General features: G+C 30.8%; 1 protein-coding gene across 1 annotated transcript in view; it reads left to right on the forward strand.

Annotated features, from left to right (window-relative positions):
• The first annotated feature begins 2048 nt into the window (after nt 1-2048).
• LOC106690681 (oxysterol-binding protein-related protein 9) overlaps nt 2049-22183 on the forward strand; it is a 41944-nt gene continuing 21809 nt past the window's right edge. The window contains exons 1-4 of the mRNA XM_014436190.3: nt 2049-2269; nt 9780-9907; nt 14684-14713; nt 20829-20988. Coding sequence (XP_014291676.1) covers nt 2214-2269; nt 9780-9907; nt 14684-14713; nt 20829-20988 — 374 coding nt within the window. The 5' untranslated portion in view covers nt 2049-2213. The remainder of the gene's footprint in view (nt 2270-9779; nt 9908-14683; nt 14714-20828; nt 20989-22183) is intronic.

Below are 22183 nucleotides of genomic sequence, written 5' to 3' on the forward strand. Positions count from 1 at the left end.
TTTGAATGGTTATTATTATTATAAAGTGTCAAGACAGTGGGAATTATGGAAGAAATAAATAACTCTGAATTTGAACAGTGGTGAATGGATTACTTAAATAAAACTAAGTTTTGTTTTTCATGTCCAAAATATTTTCTTTTGTTCTGTTGTTATTTCTCAAGTTCTAATTAGTACATTAAGATTATTTAGTAGTTATAAAAGATACTGAATTCTTTATTTATTAGACTTATGATAAATTGGATAAGAAAATTGACATTTATTTGAAATTTGTTCTTTTTTTTGTTTCTTTATTACCAGATCGGCCATGGTTGCCCTTAGATGGTCATTGTAAGTTATTTTTTAACAGTGATGAGGAGGTGGGGTAATGTCTCGTGCAAGAAGCACGCCTAACTATTTGCTATAACCATTAACTATTGAAGATCAATTAAAAAAATAAAATGATAATATGTAAAAAAATAACAAACAAAAACAAAAAATATTTATAGAATAAATAAAAAAAAAAAACTTGTGCTGAAAAGTAATTGGAGAACAAGAAAAGAAAAAAAATCATAATAATAAAAATAAATCAATAATAATAATAATAAATAAAAGTTTATAACACGATGTCTAGGATTAGCTTGGGCTTCGTGATGTTGTTGGATTGATTAAGTTGCATGCCACTGATCATTCAACTATTGGCAGAGAGGTGTGGAATTTCGAAAATTGTTTTTTGGTATAATCATCTATCGATTCTACTGTTCACGATGCAATTGGCTGTGAAGAAAATAATAAAGTAAAAACATGATTGTAATAATAATAAATCAATAAAGAGTTCATATCAAGAAATTTGTTCATTTGAATTCCATCAGTAGGAGCTATGTACAAAGTGCCGACATGTTTAGATTTGGTATATTTATTATTTCTCTTTACGTTAAATGATAATCTTGTGATAATGTGTCATCGAAATAAGTGGAGTGGTAAGTTTCAAATTTCGAAGTCATGAAATTTAAAAATTTTGCCTATTAACCTGAAAATATTAATTTTTTTTTTAAATATTTCTTTGATCAAATTTACTATATGTATTATGATGTACAGTTGTAAAAAGCAATAAATATTTTTTTTTTTAAATTTCTTTATAACCATATCGGATTGGTCGGCCTTACATCGTTATTATAACAATTAGATTTCCTTTTAACAATTGATGCCGGGATTTACAAAGAGGCAAAAAAAACCCTAACGATTTACAATCTTATCATTATTAAATACGTTTTACTTAAAAAAAAAATAATAAAAAAATAATTAAAATAATGTGTCTAAGAAATAAGAATAATAAATATATAATTAAATAATGAAAGAAATAATAAAAAAAAAAAAACTAATATATACTGAAAAAATAATTTTAGAAAAAAAAGGTCATGCATTAGTGAGGGCTTTAGTCTTCGAGTTGAAGTTGTATTTCCTACGTTATAAGCTACTGCACCTGAAATTTTGTAAAACATTTTTTAATGGATTCCATTTATAGTTCATTAGTAATTGACTATTTCATATAAATTATGGAGCATCCACTGTGATTCTTAGGACCTTGTTTTGAAGTGAATGTAATTTTTTTCCTTTTGTGCAGGATGCTGATACTCAAATTCAAAAAGATCAGTAACATTGTCTTATAAACGAGAATGGTTGTATCTGGTTTTAATCCAGATTTTCTATCTACGAGAGGATATAGCATTGCCAACCTTGCGTAAGTTTGGATTAGTTATATATTGATTGGTAATGAAATAATTATTGCAATGCTTTAAAAGGATTTTAGCCAACAGGGCCATCATCTAATTGGCAATCCTAGTTTATCTCGTATTTATTCCATCTATATGTTATTTGGTGACCTTGACGTAACATTAAAGAGAAATACAAGTTCTCTGATTTATAATTTCTTGATAGTTGCCGGCTTTCATTCGAACAAATAACTGCCTCGGCCGGATATTTTCCCACGATGCGTTCATGCCGTGGCCGAAAGCGGTGACGGGAAACGAATCGATGCAATAGTAGGGCCAGTGGGAGGGGGGCCTCATCACGTGACCTCCCACTTTCACAGTCGCCGGATTTTGCTTGGTCTGTTACGACGCGATGTCGATATTGACGGGTCTGTTTCTGTACTCAGTAGCAGCTTCTAATGTCAAGGAACGGACCGGTAGAGTCGACCACTTTATGTCTAGGAGCCGTTAAACAATCCAATTATTATGCTTCGTATATTGTCTTCCAAGTGGACGAGTTTCAGCCGTCGGGACTCGGTTGGGTAGGAGTGATAATATTTTTAATTTGACTTATATCTATATTTATATGTGTGTGTATATGTATGCTTGAGTAAGTCATTTATGATTAATTGATTTTATTTCTGTATGCACAGATACTAGTGATATCTTTTAGTGATTACTTAAAAATCCTTTTTTATTTTTGGTTGTCAAAAACTTGGACTTATTAACTGAAATGAAACTTAGTATATTACACTTCACGGGTTTGAATTTGTTTAAGTAACCGATTTTGCCCATACATTGGTCTTCCTTCATATATTACAACCTCATACATGGCAGGAAGATGAAATTCTAAAACCCTTTAACCAATATAAAATTTGACTCTCAGTTTAAGTTACACTTCATTCTGAAAAAAAAAAAGAATTTGTAGTAATAAAAATGTAATAACCTCTCACTACTTTTTCTACTTTAATCATGCTGTATATAATGTATAATCTTTAAAAAGTTTTGAAAGAAATAATAATTTCAATATTTTCTATTTTAAGACTTCCATTATTTAACGCTTCAGTGGCGAAGAGAAATGTCACAACACTTCATCGTTTTTCTAGTTACAAAATATTCTCACTAATTTAGCGATAAAATTCAGCGATGTTTGCTCAAAGGATTAATGTTAATATAAAATTATGGCTTTTACGTGAGCATTGAAACCGATACAAACGGTTTCGTGAGTCACGTAAATTATAAAAACAAACCGAATCGATTATGCTTAAATGAGCATTTGTGCATTTCAAATCAACGTTGTTTTTTTAAGTAAAGGAATATAAAACGTAAGTATATTCTAAGACAACAGATATTCGAATTTTTTCTGTAATTTTAAACATTTAATTAGTTAGCCAGAGTTCCTTATTTTATTGCGATTTTTTTTTAAATAAATGAAATAAAATGAATTTGGTTTTTTCTGTTATGGTTATCTGTTTTCGTCACGTAAAGGAAATTTTATGACTCGTTTCTACCTGTTAAACAGTATCCTGTCATTATTCACCTTAAAGAGAATTTTTTTTTAAATATCTTTATTGAAATTTACAACTGTACATAATTATACAATTGAAGAGAAATTAAATAATAATTGTTTTGTAAATTCTACCTGTTACGGACTGTAAAGGAATTTACTCAGACGACAAGGCAACTCGATCATCTGTTTTGAAAGCGAAACAATAAAAGTTTTCGCTGACAAATTAGTGGTGACAAACTGCGAATTCAGCAAACGAAATCTGGTCATGACCTCTGCAACAAAATTCAATAAAGCACGAATGTTATGTAAATAAAGCATTGCACAATACATCTTTACCAGGAAATAAATTTTAGATGAAACGTTTTAGTTAATCTGAAACCATTTTTATTTTCTAAACTACATCATTCTAAGACAGAACTAAATTTACAGGTTCATTTAAATTATTATTATTATTTTATTTAATTCCAAAAAAAGTTTCTGCTTCTGACCGAAAAGGCTTGAATTATAGAGATGCTCAAAATCGTTTGGAATTTTTTCGTTCTAAAAAAAAAAATTGATCATTGTTTCTCAAAGAATGACATTCCCTTAATATTGGAAAAACTGCAAAAAAATAAATAAATAAATAAAATAAAATCCAGCATACATTTCGTTGAACTCTGTACGCTTACTCCTTTACATTTATGCATAGCAATGATATATTTAATAATAATTATTATAAAAAATGTATAACTAATTCAAAAAATTTATTCAATAAAACTCAACTCAAACTCACAAATGAAGCAGCAATAAAGAGTTTATTGCAATGTTATTTTTTTAATTATGAAAGCAAGTCCAAAAGTCTATATCGGTTTAGTTTAGGTTGAATTCGACTCATCAAAGAAAAAAAACTATATTATTTAAAGAATTAAAAGAAACTGAAGTCAATAATTTAAGAGCGAATTATTAGTGTTTTTATTTTAAAGTTTATTCTGGGACTGAGCTTCTTGAAAATAACAAATATGTTTAAATATAACTGAAAACATATCTGGCCATAAGAGAATATTATAATAGAAATCAATCAGTTCATACATTAGAGTCAATAAAAATAAAAATTAAAACCAAAAACGAAGATCTCGTAAAAAGATAAAATTGCAGTGAAGGAAAAAAAGAAAATTAGAGATAATAATACTATAAAATTAATTAATTAATTTTTAAGGTCGATATACTTAAATTAAATTTCATTCATTGAGCGCCTGTTTAGATTGTGAGATGTAGGACAAGGAGGAATTTGAGAGGATAAGAGAGAAGCTGATATTAGAAGGGAGGGAATTCCAGAGGGTACTGGAGCGGGCAAGAAAGTAACATACAACATTTATTCATGTTTGTCCAGGAATTGATTTTGTCTTCCTGAAAATTAGAAACCATTGCTAATAACTTAGAAAATTAAAAAAAAAAATTTTTTAGCCGTTTAAAGCATATGTGGTTTGACTCCTTTTCCATGAAAATTTTCCCACCCCATTTGTTCAAAATTGATTGTTTTAGCTCATGCACATTGTTTCCGCTCTTACTTTTTAAAGCTAGTTATAAGCACTTCTGTGTCACATCATTTCGGCATCTCACATTTATGGTAACGAATTCTTTACAGCTATGGTAAAGAATCCGGTTCTCCTTAAGACGTCATAGGTTTTTTAAAAATTTATTTAATGATTTTTACAACTGTATTTACATAAAAGCACATCTAGTAAATTTTATGTAAGATGATAATGCTGCGATACAGTCATGTAGAGAAACTAGCCATTCCTAACACTCTAATATTTCTACATTAGAAGGTCTAGAGTTCTTTTTCTTTTCAGGCGCCTCGGAATATTGTCAGGAATGGAAGAGGATGCAAGGTTAGAAACTAGGGGGTTTGAGTGGTTAGGGAGTTTGGAATGGAAGGAGTGATATCTGGTTCGGGCTAGATCGGTTACATAGGAAACATTAAGGTCTTTATGGATGATTTTATTTGTGACGAAGTAAGGAGCATTGAGGATTTTACGAAGGATTGAATACGAGAGGAATTCGGAGGTTTACTGGAGCCCCAAAGCTCAACTCCGTATCTCCAGCTAGGTCTCATTATAGTCATGTAGGTCAGTCTTTAGTAATGAATTGGAAGTTTAGACCGTTCGTCCAGTAAGTGCTGTAATAATCGGAATCGACGTGCAATTTCCTGTCTTTTCAGTCTCGGGTGGGAATTCTAAGTTAGCCATTTGTCCAGATGCAGTCCAAGGTACCGGTTCTGTTCGACAGGAGTAAGAGCAACATCATCAAAGGGTAGTGTAGGGCAGTTCGTAGGTTTAGGACGACATAGTAAATTGAATTTTAACTTGACAATTAAGATCGGGTTCAAATTTTATTTGTGATTCAATTTTTCAAATGAAAAAAATTAAATCAATGAGTTTTCTAATGCATAAAGATGCAAATACGGAGTGGATTATATTAAAAGAAAAATTGTATTCATATCTGGCATTATATTTGTTTTTACCAATCTAGAAAATATCTCTACATTCAAATTCAAATCAAAAGAATTTTACCCAGATTCGGATTCAAATCACCGCAATTTTGATTAAACCCTTCAAAGTGGGATTAATGGGATTCTCGGTTAATTAAGGATTTAGAGGGATTCCCTATAAAATAGAGAATTTATTTTCTCCAGAAGTATGGGTTGGCGATAGAAATAAACAACTCACTATTTCAAATAATTGAATATTTTTTATTGGCGTGACAAACGCTTAAATTCTTGGTCTGCTCATCTCCAAGTTCCATCTGTTTCGGTCCTGTACATGTGCCATAATTATTCTGTTTCCTGAGATCTCTTAGGGCATTATCTCTCCATCTACCCAGTAGCCTTACTCCTTCAAGGCAGATTTCATATACTCTTCTTGTCATCCTTCCCTCTTCCGTACAATTAACCCAACCTCTTAAACCTTTGTGTCCTGACAAAAGAGGATATGCTTGTGACACCATTAATGTAATTTTTCATTTTTTTTCTTTTCACCACGTAGTTAAAATAATCATATTATTTAATATTTGAAAGATAATAAACAATTAAAAAAATTCGCGATCGCAGGAATAAAAATCGTAAGGCCATGGGTCCGGACCCAGTGAGCCCTCAGAGTAAAGATCTAGTCCATGCATCCTAGGTCTTGTGATCCCGTGCTGGAGTAATCATCCCTTTTTTTGTCGTATCTTGGTGTAGTAGTCCATCCATATTAACCTAGGTCTTCCTCTTACGCTTTCATGTGGGTTCATGTACTTGCTTCCATATATTTTTTAGGTTGCAATCATCATTCATCCGACATAAGTGACTAAACCATCTAAAACATTTCTTTTATAGAGAATCCTTCAATGAGACGGTGTTTAGACCCTCTTTTGTATTTTCATTTCTGATTCGGTTTCTCCTTATTCAGCCGCCACATATTTCATTTCACAAGCAGTAAGACTCAACAGGTGTTTGTCTAAAGGGCCCCAGGTTTCACTTCTACCTACATTTTCCCAATTATTAAGTTTAATATATAAGTATTGCACAGGGTGTGGTGTATATATTTGGTCATTTTAAATTTGTTAGAAATCGCCTGGTCGACCTTTCAATTCCTGATAATTACTCTGCCTAGACAGGTGTAATCCTCAAGGGCCGAAGTGGTTGAGATGCAGGTTTTTGCTACCTGGAAACAGTGGCGTGTCGGTTGGAATCTGGCATGGGGGGGGGTCGACTTTTTTCATATCTGTGGTGGTCCCACGAAATGAAAACTTGATCCCCTACGATCGTTAGAATAGGTTGGTTGCCTCTAGATAACCCCCTCCTCCATTTGTCATAAAATAAAAAAAGGCGAAATGCTCCACAATTTTAAGTACCATTACCTTACAGTAATCAATTTTAGTCTCAAATATATCCCGTCTGATGTGCATTATAATTTTTCAACAACTCCCATTCGATCACTGTTTGCTGGAAATATTTATATTAAAAGTGGAGTTACACCACTTTGAAGGCTCATTTGGGGGTCGCCTGTATATAAATACTGAGAACAGTAGTGCAATTATTTACGTTATTATGTGATTCATGAAAAACAATTGTTTTTCTTTAATCACAGATCTGATAAAATAAAATATCTTAACTAACACAACCCAGAAATTTTACACCATATCGCATTCCTAATTCAAGACGGTATGGACACAAATTTTTTTTTTTTTAATTTTTATTCAATTGTTTATTGTGATTCAATTAAATAACTAATTATAAAACAGATTTATTCAGATATTCCATATTTCGGCAGTAATTATTTTGACAAAACAACTTTATGTAAGCAGGTAAGACAGGTGTCGCCGCATTGGGTCGCTAGAAAAAAATTAAAACCAATTGTGAGTTGAAAAAATGTTTTTACAGTCATTGATGAAATAAAAAAATAATAAATTGAGCTATTAAAGTTCACAGATTAGGGAGGGTTCGGTTAATAGGTTGGGCAAGGGATTAAACCTACAAAATCGGGTTGGTTGATTGTATAGTGGAATCTCAGAGCAAAGGTTTAAACATGGTCTCGCATCATCTAATGTACTTTTAAACATTAGAGTAAAGTACTATACTTTTTTTTTACATAAATATTAAAATAATATAGTTTAATATTCCTTAAAGCTTGCATCTCAAATAAAGGCCGCTAATTGTCTTTAAAACAACTTCTCAATATAATAATTGACGGATTTACATTACTGATTATAATTTTTTTTTTCAATCAGTCCGAGTAGAACAAAATTTTCTCCCTATGCTTTATATATATCCTGAACGGTGTTTGTTTTTTTTTATGGTTTTTTAATAACAGCGCGAAATTCCATAAATTTCAAGAATACGCTAACAACTTTTCGCTATACTCGTTACATATTAATAAAATGAAATAAAATTTACATTAAATCTATATAGAATCAGGGAGATTTTTTGAAACCAGATTTTTTAAAAGTACTTTAATAGATTAAAAGAAAAATCCTAATAATTGTTCCCATGCTTTTTGAAAACATGAGGGATGGAAGTGCTATGCAGCAATTTATATAATTTTTTTTTACATACAAATGAAGATTTCATATACTACATGTTTTAACCTATGACTCTTGGTTAAACCAGTACATTGGGTGGAGCTTTAAGGTTAACCAATCTGGCTATCTTGTCAATTGAGCAAGAGCTATATGATAGTGCTATAAATAGCTTTGCATTTGAAAATAAATAGACGAATAAAGTTTTAGTTAGTAACAGAAATTTTTTTTTTAATTCTACCAATTATACTGTTTTTCAATAAAAAAAAAAATGTTAACAGTATCATTCTAACTTTAATTAGAAGTCGATTTGTGTTTTATTTTCAACTCGCTACTAAGAATCTTGTCCATCGTCAACGTATAACTAACTATAAGTGAGTATAAATATAAGTGAGCAGTATAATTATAAGTAATACCCGTTTTATCAATGAAAGTGCCACGTGTAGGAATGTTTGTAATAAATCTGATTATTATATTGTTAAACACTAATGCCTGTTGAACAGATTCGATACTTAGGACTCCATCTTGACAAGAGACTTACTTGGAATCCACACTCAAGACTGAAACTACAAGAAACTGCTCGTAGATTCCAATTGCTACAACACTTACTTGACAAACGCTCTAAACTTCCTATTCACTACAAAAAATTAGTATACACTACAATAATCAGACCAATTTGGACATATGGACTTGAGTTCTGGGGCTCCACCAAACCATCAAATTCTTCCCGTATCCAATCGTTACAATCCAAAATCCTACGTAAAATCCTTGATGCTCCTTATTACGTCACAAATAAACTCATTCACAAAGACCTTAACATCCCATTCGTTGCAGATTTGACCCAAAACAGATATGCGTCTTTTCATTCCAAACTCCTTAACCATCCTAACCCATTAATTCTTAATCTTTCATTCTTAACAATCCCTGATAATCCTCCGAGGCGTCTGAAAAGAAGATGACCACGGGACTTTGAAGTAACACCAATGGGTGGTTCCTTCCCAAGATTTTCAAGTGTATATGAAACATACTACATATTTACCTATTGTATTATTTTGTACAGTTGTAAATTACATTAAATAAATAATTAAAAAAAAAAAATATTGTAAAACAAATATACTTCACCTTTTTATTTGTAACCTATACAATAATGATTATTCTTGCCAAAAAGTTCTTTATAATTAATCTATATTTTAGTATTTTATATTGAAATACCTAAATAAGAGGGTTGCTGACTCACGCTACGCCACTGGGCTAATCGCTTGATTACTCAGTACATTGGATAGATTATGTCTTTAAAAAGTTATATTATAAAAAAAATCTTTATTCGTCATTTCATTAAACTTTAGATAACACTTTTAAACATTAAACCTGTAGGTGTAAGATAACACCTTTACTCACTCATATCTACAATTATCAATGTTTTGATCTGAATTTACTTTATTTCTGCTACTAAGTACGCATAGTCTTAGAATAAATATTTAAAAATAATCCATGAGCTGTTATAGAGGGAGTTTCGAAGACGCCAGTGAAGAGGAACAGAATGCAGAAGCGAAAGAAGTCAAAGAAAACTCCTCCGAAGCAACTACCTCACAAAAGTCACTGTTCAAGCCCGATGGGACTTTCGACTATGATGGTAAGGTTTCATTTAATGAAGTCTATTTTGGGGGGTTTTCTTACGTCACAAAGCTTACGAATTTCATAGTGAGCTGTGAATAGTTCACCGTATAGTACAAGAGCCGGGAAGTAAAAAAAAGGCAGTTATTTCACCCTATTTTTTTTATTACTTTAATGAAAAATATGTATAATTACTAGTCGAAATCGACGAGTCTGCCAAATATAGGAAAGGGAATAAAAAATGGCGGCTGTTTCAAAACGTTAAAAAAAAAAAAATTCATTCGGAGATCTATACCTAAGAGGACATTATTCAAATTAGAGTAAATTTCCTAAAATATGAGCACTATTAGATCCATTTACAATCAACGATTCTCGAGATATAGCTTTTTAAAAAGCAACATTTCATAAAAATAGAAATCTATATCTCAAAATCAATTCGAGGTAAAGATGTCTATTAGCACTTAAATCAATGCTAGTTTAATGTACTATAAAGTATTTTATGGCGTTTATCTTCTTAAGAGTATTATTTTTCATTATATTTGCTACGATAAATTGATTTATAGCTCTTCGGACAATAAGTTTGATTTATGAAAAAATATATCTCAAGAACTATTTGACGTGCAATTCAAATTAAAGCTAGTTATATTTACTATAAAATAGTTTACAACATTTATCTTTGTAGGAGTAGTAATTTTTATGATATTTGATAAAATAAATTCACAAAATATTAATTTATAATTTATAGTTCGGGATAAAATGTTTGATTTTTTAAAAAATGTACCTCTGGTACCATGAGACGTGCATATTTCTGTCAGCACTCAAAACGAAGGTAATTGAGCTTAACTATAAAGTAGTTTATAACACGTATCTTCGTAGGGGTAATAGTTTTTATGAGATTCGCATATGAATATACATTTGGCCCTGAAAATTTGTCCGAATAACTATAAATTCATATGCGAATCTCATAAAAACTACTACCCCTTAGAAGATACGTGTTATAAACTACTTTATAGTCAAGCTCAATTACCTTTGTTTTGAGTGCTGACAGAAATATGCAAGTCTTATGGTACCAGAGACATATTTTTTTCAAAAATCAAAAATTTTATCCCGAACTATAAATTATAAATTAATATTTTATGAATTTATTTCATCAAATATTATAAAAACTACTACTCCTACAAAGAAAAATGTTACAAACTATTCTATAGTAAATATAACTAGCTTTAATTTAAATGCTAATAGACATATGTACGTCTAATAATTCCTGAGATGTGGTTTTCCAAAAATAAATTCTCAAACCACTTATTTTTCTTTATTTTTTTTTAAATGTTGTTTTTTGAAAAAGTGTATCTCGGGAACTATTCAACATACACAGCTCTATTAGTTCTCATATTTTAACAAATTTATTCTACTTCCAATGATGTTATATTTAATTTCAAGTATTGTCGGTAGCTTTAAGGATATAGAGCTCCAAATGAAAAATTAATTTTAAAAATTAAAGGAAGAATGTCCAGGTTCAGTAAAAAAAAAATTAAATAGTGGTTAAACTATTTATATTGAGCCGACGTTTCGTCCCACATTGTAGGGCTTCATCAGGGCTAAAAATTAATTTTTTTTCACGTTTTAAAACATCCACAATTTTTTTATTCCCCATATGGCGGAGTCGTCAATTTTAACTTGGACTATCAATGTTTTGTTTTAAAACCTTCCAATAATAATTTAATTATAATCTAATTCATTAATTGTTAAAGATTTAGAATTCAAACTTTTTTAAAGTACTTATTTTATGTTTGTTTTTTATCTCACAGGTTGTATACATATTGCCTGAGCTACTAAGCAAATAATAGAATTCAAGGTTTTCAAGAAATATATATATTTATTTAAATTTTATTTCTTTTATGTTTTATCTCTTAAAATTTTGAAGATTGGGAAAAAACAATGCTGGGCAAAAAGTAATTGCTATTATATTTGACTGTAATTAGCAATTGCGATTACTTTGTAATTTCAGACAATTATTACAATTACAGTGGTTCATTAATTAGTTGAAATTACAAATCAAATTATAATTTCGTTTCCGCAGTTTCGAATTAAAGTAATTGAAAAGTAATTATATTTGTAATTGCAATTACCTTTTAATAAAAAAATGGGTATTAATTTAAGTTATTCTGGATCACAAAGACAAAATTTTTCTTTACAGTCTTGCTAGTTGTATCGTATTCAAAATTTATCGAAAACACACTCTGTTTGTCGTCGACTTTTTTTATTTGTGAGAAATGTTGTATTGGAAATGTCAATCGTGAAATATAAAAAATAAATATATATGTTTTCTATTCCAGTATATTGGGATCTTCCCACTCTCCTTCCTTTCGTTCATTAATCAGGCCAATGTTGCTGGTCCATTAGGTTAGAAGTAGGAGGTATCGGGTTATTCTTGAGGAATATCGATTTCTTCCTCGGCGCTTTGAGTGCTTCATCGAATTGGTGTGATGTGGTATAACCCATTCTCCTCGTATCTCAGCAATTGAGTATACCTAAGGGTGTCCATTATATATAGGTCAAACTTATAAACATAGCTTCTATTTTTATCTGTTTAAATATTTTTGAGTTTATATTATATTCAGCGATAAATCAATGCATTATTTTTTTATAAAATTATAGCAACTAAATACAACAGGAGCGGATTTGAACAGAGAGTATGGCACTCTCTCTTATTATATATCCCAGACCTAGCTTGGAGTCCGAGTGTGGCAGAGAATGATTCGATCTTTTAAGCCGTGGATAACACCTGTGTTAGTGAGCATTCTTAATAGGGGAAAAACCCGGCGACTGTGGGTAACGCTGACCAAATCACTTGAACAACCATCGATCTAGAAACAGTACTTTGTTATTAAGAACTAAAGCTAAGACCTTTCCTAAGTCGCGGTTGTACAGGTTAAACGTTCGAACAGCTAACAATACTCGTAGTTTTGTTTTGGATATTTAAGATACTGTGTTAGGACTACATCTCGACAAACGACTGACATGGAATCCTCATACAAGACTAAAAAGACAAGAAACTGCTCGTAGATTCCGACTATTGCAACATTTACTTGACCAACGGTCTAAATTGCCAATCCATTACAAAATACTGATCTACATGACTATTATAAGGTCTATTTGGACATACGGAGTTGAGCTTTGGGGCTCCACTAAACCATCAAATTCCTCCAGAATCCAATCCTTACAGTCCAAAATCCTTCGTAAAATCCTTAATGCTCCTTACTTTGTCACAAATCAAGTCATCCATCAGGACCTCAATGTTCTATATGTTGCCGATTTGGCCAAAACCAGATACCATTCCTTCCATGGAAAACTTCCCAACCACCCAAATCCACTTGTTTTTAACCTGGCCTCTCCTTCATTACCTTAAGATGGCCTCGAGATCTTCTTCTCTAGAAATGTTATTGGAGTTCTATCAGTGGGTACATTCTCCACATGTTTTTATCATGTCGCTATGTCACCAACAGCAAATTTACTTGTTGTATATATGTGTATACAGTAGTAAATATCAATAAATAAATTATTATTAAAAAAAAAAAAAAAGATACTGTGTTTCATTAGTATGCTTATGTACCAACCTGATTTATTTGTCTAGCATTAATCAATTTAAATTGTATATGTTTGAACCTTAGTGATTTGTTTTTATCAATACAGAATCTTCAGTTTTTTTACGGAGCATTTACCTGCACACTATTTACCTACTACATAACATATTTCATGAAGATGTCACATTATACTTTTGTGTTTTTAATGATCGTAGTTTTTCCGATCCGGATGTTATTTCAGAAAATAAACTGTTTTCAGATCTAGTCACTTTATTAAGCAATCTTTTGTCCTTTCTTGGTAGAAGAAGAACGGTTTAAAGTTTTTTTTAGAATAAAGTGTTTCATAAAATATTTGATCCAAGGATTAAGAGTTTAGGAGATTATACAACCCAGGATTGCGGAGCATGCACTCAATTACTATAAGTGAAGTATTAGCATCGTGATGGTTGAAATGGGATTTTGAAATTATAAACATTGGTGGAATAGATTTATTTATAGAAATTTATTTATTGTTTTACTTATTTATCAATTCAAGTATTAAGTTTGTTTTTATGTAAACTGATCGACTGCTGTGACTATTATTTCTCTGGTTTGATCTCACATTGCTGTCTAATAGTGAATTTGTTTAGTGGGTCACTGGAGAGGATCTGAAAGGGTGAATTCGGGAGAGTGAATTTGTCGATCAAATGAAATAAAAATTGTGAAATGGAAGGGACAAGAAAGGGAAAGAAAAAAGGAATGAATTGAAATATTTTTATTTAGTTTATATACTGGAATTGATTGTAAAAGGAAACTGTGGGGAAAAAAAAAACAACTCTTTTTTTTTTTTTTATTACATCGTGTAAATATATATAATTTATATATGCCCGATCACGGATTGATTAGTATGCTGTGTAATGTAGCAACTCGATGTATTTGGGCAGCATGTATGAATAAAGCATTTCTCTCCCTCCAAGAATTCACCCACTCACCAGCAGAGTTGTTTATTGGAAATGGATTAATTTCTGACAAGTATTATTTACTTCGACATCGAATTTAGGATTCGCTATGTCTTTTAATATTATTTGTCTAAAAACATAAAATAAAAAAAATTACTAGATAATCAATGTGTTATAGATAATATTCCTGTTTTCTTTATTTTTGTATAAAATATTATTCTTTTCTCAATAAGATTACATTTTGCACTCATCATAATTAATTTTATTTTTCAGCCTTATACGACGATGGCGAGGAGATGAACAGTAAGTTTTTCATCATCTATTAATTGATAAGTTTGGTCCAATCATATTTAATTAAAAATAAATAAATTATTATTATAAAAGAATGGTTATACATCATCATTAGATACCATGGCGTGATGTTTTTAAAGTTATTTTATGTTTACTTTGGCTATCGAATTAATACCCATCCATAAATAATTCAGTTGGGATTCAATCACATTGAATTATAATACAGAAAAAAAAAATTATTATAGCTGACGTTACGACCATAGTGCGTCTTCAGGGCAAGGACTAAGGTGTTAGAAATTACGATTGTTATGATGTTGGGCTAGTTATAAATCACTAACAAGGTTAATTGGGTCAAGTCTGTCTGATTTATTTCGAAGGAGTCAGACTCTGTTATTCCATCATCAAGGTCAGATCACCTGGGGGGGGGGGGAGCCGAATCATTCATAAATTCATGGACGAATCTTTGGGGCCAATATTAAAATAAACAATCACTTCCCAAAATTTGAAAATATATCATAGTGTCATTCCAAATCTGAAATTTTAAAATTAAAACGTTGAAAAAATATAATGAAAACTTTCAGTCAATGTCACGCGAGTAAGACGCTAAAAAATTGTTTTCTTAAATTTGTAATGTTTGTTACCTCATAAACTTGTAGGAAATCTTCATCAACTGCTTTCTTGAATTAACTGGTTTGATCGGAAATTTCTTATTTCTGCTTAGAAAAAAATCTTAAAAAATTAAGTCAGATTTTTAGTCAGAGTCCCACAAGATACATTACCTGTGTCTCTCGATTTGTATTTATTCCAAATAACTTTTGTTATCTCGAAACAACAGCAGTGGGGGAAATAAAAAATCTAGAACAACACTGTAATCTCGGTAATCCGAACATCGGTACTCCTAAAACTTCAGTAATCCAAACTGGCGTAAAAAAAAATATATATATACTTTTTTTGAGCAAACTCTGAAGGTAATACCTTTTCAAGATTTTTGTTTTCAAATAAAAGTTCACACGTGTAAATGACATTTTTAACTTGCCGATCTATAGGCATAAGTGGAAATTTTTACAGTTTCGTTATTGGGCAATCCAATTCCTATGAAAGTGTTCATAATATATTCTGTTGGAATTAGAAATATATAATATCTATTGTATAAATCTTATAATTTTAACAAATTAAAGCATTACTGAGGATGTAAAAGAAACAAATGCTGTACCCACCCAAAATATAGCTTGTGACCAGCGATGATATATTTCTATTATGGCACCTGACAAAAGGCTAATGGAAAGAGAGAGTGATAATATTTCACAATACATTTTGTAATCCGAAGTTTTCAGTAATCCGAACCCTTTCCGGGGGTAATCTGAACCCAAAATAATTATATTCAAAATATTTACCATCATTTCCCATCAATTTTCCCCAACGTCTCATCAACTTTTCAATCCCAGAACTGAAAAATTCAGGGTTTTGTGAAGAAATGAAGTCAGAAAACGCGTTTTTGACCTGCGAATCATTTTCGAAAATTTTATGTTTAAGTAAACAGTTTTCCAAATTTCTAAGCAGATGGAAATCTGTGGGAGATAAGTCTGGCAATTAAGGTGGGTGTAGAAGGACTTCCTAATACTTCTAGTTTAGTTCCTTCACTGTCTGTCGTGATGCAAGAGGTCTGGCCGACTAACCAATGCGGGTTGTTTTTTGACATATTTTTGATGTCATTATCACTGCAGTACGATGTGGATATGATGGTTTCACCTTTCTTGTAAAGAGGAGACATGAGGAGACAATTATTCCTGCCATTAACCACCAGAATGAAAATAATAATTTTTTTTGGATGCAAATTTGGTTTTCTAGTCATGTGGGATGTGTCGTAGTCTGTCACTGATTTACAATCAAATTTGGTGTCATATATAATCCACTTTTCATCACTCGTGATTATCTTTTCTATAAAAGGCTCGTTTTTTTTTTGTTTTTTATTTTTGTTTTTCCTTTGTAAGCAGCGAAACGCATGTCTCATAGCTACTTTTGCTCATTAAGTTCATCAGCTACCTAGGGATCGGCTTTTTTTACTTTATAATGGTCTTTATGTTTCGACACACTTGTGTACTGCAAGTCCTTAAACTGTTTGGTAAGATTTTTCTCCAAAATTCCAGGAACTGTTTACTAAGTTCATCGTCGTCCTCTGACATGGTTATTCAAATCTGTGTCACCATCTAAAAAATTTCCAAGCGGGCGACGAATGGCCCATTCGTTACAACACCCTTTCCCGAACACCGCACACTGGTGCCAGAGCGGAAAAAATTCGATTTTCGAAAGCGCTGATTTCGATTATCTAGTTTGTGATTATCACACTATATAAGCTACAGGATCTAGGGACAGCATGATTTTTTCCCCTGTTTCAAGGGCATTCTCATTAATTTAGGCCCACTCTCAGAATAATGGAAGTTTGACCAAGTCACACACTACTCTAAATTAGTGATATTATTGTAAAAGAGGTAGAGAAAAATTATCTAATTTTTTCCTGCTCTGCGATGGTCAACCAAGCCACACATCAGTCAAACTAGGCAAATTTTACAACGTTATATGTTACGAATTGTAAACAAGCATTGAGAACAGCTATGATTACAAACAAAGCTTCCTCCGAGATGTGGAGGGTCACTTTTAAAACTAGAAATGTTAAAGTAAAAATCAGAACAAAAGTCGTCTGCCTATCTGATCATAACACTGCAAAGAAAGAAAATGAACGACTTGGCAAAAATCCAACAAAAACCTCTTAATGTGAATGCTCTCAAATTTAGTCTCCCTCCATTACACACCAGAATCAAGTGTATGGAATACACTTCACATTACCTACAACAAAAAATTTGAAAAACCTATGCAATGGTCGACCAAGAACAATTCTGGCTCTTCTCAAAAGAAACAGCTGAGATGGCCCTTGAAAAGTATTCATGGTACAACATGTCATCCATGGTGCATAAGATTTTGTTGCATGGTGCTGAAATAGTGCAGAAGTCGATTATCCTAGTTGGTATATTGCTGGATAAGGCATAAGATTTTGTTGCATGGTGCTGAAATAGTGCAGAAGTCGATTCTCTCAGTCGGAATATTGTCGGAAGAGGCATAAGAAAGTAGAAATAAGAATCAGAAACTCGCGGGAAATGTTTCGTATTTCCACCAACGAAGACGTGCTACTTGAGACTTCGGATCACGAACAAGAGACTCGAACTAAAGAAAAGACACCCAGGAATCAGTGATTAAATTTGAAATCGTAAGTGTCTTTTCAAATTGAACAACCTTTGTCTTTGAATCATTAGTTTTATTATTTAAAAAATTCTCCAGTCTTTTAAGCTGCCTTGAATTTTTAATTGTAAGCATTATTTAATTTAAATATACACTCAAAATACTCGTTGCAACTTTTTTTGATCAGTACAACCTATTCCAAAAATTTCAGAAATTTGTATCATGCCAATAGGCTTTCATTTCTTCATTAGTTCTTTAATGTTCTTCAAAATTTCAATACTAACAGTTGAACTTGATGTATTTTGTTGTTCTGAGTCGAATCAGACCGTCCCCAAGTTTCTATGTTAATTCTTTCTCGAGATATTATTATCATTGACACATTCGGCTCCAGTGTGCGCCATGGTAATGTTTCTTGCAGTTTGAACTACCGAGTGTCCAAGTTTAAACTAATAAAAAAAATACTCGAAAATCGCGTTTCCTTGGTCACATTTGGCATATTAAAAAATGTAAAATCAATTAAAATGATAGTAAATAATACCAAAAAAGCGAGGATATAATGGTTCATTATAATCTGTAAACATAAACGCAGGAAACAACTAAAATTCACAAATCCCACTTTGAATTCCTGAAATAATAAAAACGGACATTTTATATGAAATGGCCCAATCATAATCATTATTTTGATTATTATGACTCATTAAGAGTCCATCTCACTTAGGCAACTAGTCCGGTTAGGTACTGAGGCAAAAAAAAATTGGGTAAAATCAAGGGGAAAATGATTAGTGCGTAGTTCGCATTACATAAAACAAAAGGTTTTTTTTTTTTTGTCAACTTCCTAGAATCTAAAAATCACTTGCAAGGACATATTTTGCACGCTTAGCCACTGGTATAACAATTATATAGAGGTAAAGATTTGTTTCCAAGAACTTGAATTTTTTTATTTCCTTTTTTTTTTTTTTTTACAGATTTCTAAAGTGACACTTTATTTTAAAAAGATCAGCATTTGGTAAAACTACCGTAGATCATCCGTTGACCTTATAATTTTTAACCTAAGGTTATAACTAACCCAAATACAAAAGAAAAATCGAAAATCAAAGAAGTAAATAAAATAGAAATATAAAAAGCGTAGAGTTATGATGATAAACAATATTAATTTTTTTAAAATTATTAATTATGATTATTTAGTATAATTTGATTCGTGAATTTTTTATATTATTCAAATATTTCGCGGCACCTTTGTGGGTGTAGGGGAGCTGCATTGACTTGGACAGGAATGCACTTTAGACACTCCCCCCTCTTACAGAATGAGGAGATGATTGAAATTTAATTTTGCTATTACTTGTCATTTCAGTGATGAAAAATGCTGGTTCATTCATTTCCCGTCTTTATCGGTTATGGTTTAGAGATAGATAAATTTAATAGACTATTTTTATAGTTTGCTCTATTGGCTTCTCGGATCCAATGAAAATTAAATTTAATATAGGAATTTCGTTGGAAATTTTTACTGCTTTAATTTTTTTTAGAATTTTTATCTTCATAAAATATTTGGTTTTCCTGTTATAGGCGAAAAATTGAAAACTGATATGTAGTGTCCACGGCAAGAGATAGGAGCGCACCTTGGACAAAATAAAAGATTTAAATGTAAAAAAAATCGACCGTGGTTGTTTGTTATTTTAGTATTTATATTATATATACTTATAAAATAGGGGACCTGTGTGGCTCAGTGGTAAGGGATTCTGCTACTAACTCCAAGGACCTGGGTTTGAATCGAGCTGTGATAGAATATTTATTCTATTACTGTAGGTGTGAGTCAACCCTTTGGGATCATAAAATGCCCTTAATTGGGAAAAACTCTGGCTGTCGAGCATTAGTTTGACCAAATCACAACCTTGCACAACCCTTGATATATTAGCAGTACTTCCTTACAAAGTACTATAGCCCTGACTCTTCTTGGGTTGTAGGAGTACACATTTAGTTTTTATTATATACTTATATAATACATATTATATTACCATCACTTATTTGAGTAAATAATTTCTTAAAAAACTAGTTAATTCAATAAATATATTTAGTAGTTTGTTTTTATTGCTTAGTAGATAAGTTTCAAGAATAGTAGTAAGATCATTGACTATATATAATCTCATTTATTAGTTTTTATGGAACTTTAAGAAAAATTTTCTAAGGAAAGTGAATTTACTCAACTTTTGACACCCACTTTGAGAACCCAAAGGATACTATTATACAGCTTTAGACTATTCCACTAAGATTTGGTAACATATATTAACAAAATATTTTAGAGATGCACTAATAAGTTGATTTTTTTTCCGACTAGTTCATCAAAAATATCTTCAAAGTCAATATATTAGGTTTATATTTAATATAACAAATATATCTGATTTTTTGAATTATATAATTGCCACTTAGATTTTATTAAAATTTGATTATTTGTATTTATTGCTTACACAATTTCTAAAATAAAAATTATATTATCATTGATGAAGTCATTAATTGGATTTTATTATGGGAAGCATTTCTTCCCAAAACAAGTAACTATTTGAATATTGATGGTGTCCATAACTTTTTTTTTTTTCCTGTCAGGTAAATCATGTCGTACCTAGAATAGAATTTTTATTTTTAATTAAATTTAAAGACTTTGTTTCTTGTATTTACATTTAAATTGAATCCCCTCTTATGTTTTGAACTACTGGGTATTTATAAAACTAATAACCTCTGCTTTCATTTAGTACCAAAAATTTAAATTAAATCTATTACATTTATAACAATTAATAATTATTGTAAAATTGTCTTCATGCTCCTATAAAATATTTCAGCTCATAATGTTACATTATAATGTATTATTAAGATGATCCAAATATGCTTCTTTGCATTTCAGTATCTATCGACAGCCATGGCTCAGTTGTATCTCATCTGTTATCACAAGTCAAAATAGGAATGGATCTCACCAAAGTAGCTCTACCAACGTTTATTCTGGAAAGGAGGTCTTTGTTAGAAATGTATGCAGATTATTTTGCTCATCCAGATATGTTTGTTAGGTAAGTTTAGGTAAGATGTTCATATTAACTAGAGTTTTATTAAATTTGGTTGAAACATATATACAAGCACATGTTCATGTGCGCAAGCAAACATAAAAGAGTGAGCTATTATAGACATCATATGGCACATTGAAAAAAACATTGTCACAGCTAATTTTTGAGAAGTTTTAAAATTTGGCATTTTTTTAATAAGGATAATTAGTTAACTGAGTTTTGCATAAAGTTTATTGTGTTTTATAGTATGTGATAAGCTATTCTAGCTTAAAGAGAACTCCATTAAAATACATTCTTGTGTTTATTATAGAACATTATTCTAAATCTTTATTTTAATTTTTTTTTTGTTTTATGTGTTCCAATACTTTTAATAATTTTTAAATTAATGCAGTGTGTCAGCTTTAGAGAGTAGTATTTATAATTATTGTAGTACTAATTAAAATCATAATGGGAACTTATAACATTTGTTTAATGTATCATTTTTATTGGTTTTATTTTAGATGAACCTCTACCTCTGTACTTTTGATAATTTTTGAGTGATAACGCTATCAGCTTTATGGAATTTTGTTTAGTGTCTGATTTAGAACTTTTTGCTCTCTCTCACCCCACCCCCCTTTTATTCAGAACTAAACAGTCATGAGCATTCCCTGTGGGATTCTAAGGAGTGACATTTAAAACAGTTTTATTCATTTAAAATAGCTTATTTCAAGTAATATAACGTTTTTTGGCTTGGCACTAACCTTTTGCTTTGAGAATAAATAAATTTATAAATAAAAAAATAAAGCTACTATAAAATTGGATTGATTAAAAATTAATAAATTATTTTCAATATTATATTAATATTAATACAAGCATTTTAGATAGTAAAACATATTTTTTAGATTTTAAAAAATATTATTTATCATGTTTTTTTGGAAGTAAACCACACATTCTGTGGTGAGATTTTGGACTTCCTGTTTATCTGCTCCTTAAATTTAAGATGATCTGAAGATAAATCTTATAAAACTCTTGAACCGCTTATATTCACTCTTCAATCTCATTTTCAGTCCCTCTGAATACCTGGTAACAAATAGCCAAATCAGGAAAGTATAAAAGAAACTAGGGAACTGGTTGGGAGTTAGTGGAAAGGACTCATAAAACCTTTTGAGTTATCTAAGTATAAAATCGAATTTTCTGGATTTCCTTCTGTAGTTAGATCTTC

This window comes from Halyomorpha halys, unplaced genomic scaffold (genome assembly GCF_000696795.3).
Source record: "Halyomorpha halys isolate HHAL.00 unplaced genomic scaffold, Hhal_1.1 Scaffold1814.1, whole genome shotgun sequence".
NCBI lineage: Eukaryota > Metazoa > Arthropoda > Insecta > Hemiptera > Pentatomidae > Halyomorpha > Halyomorpha halys.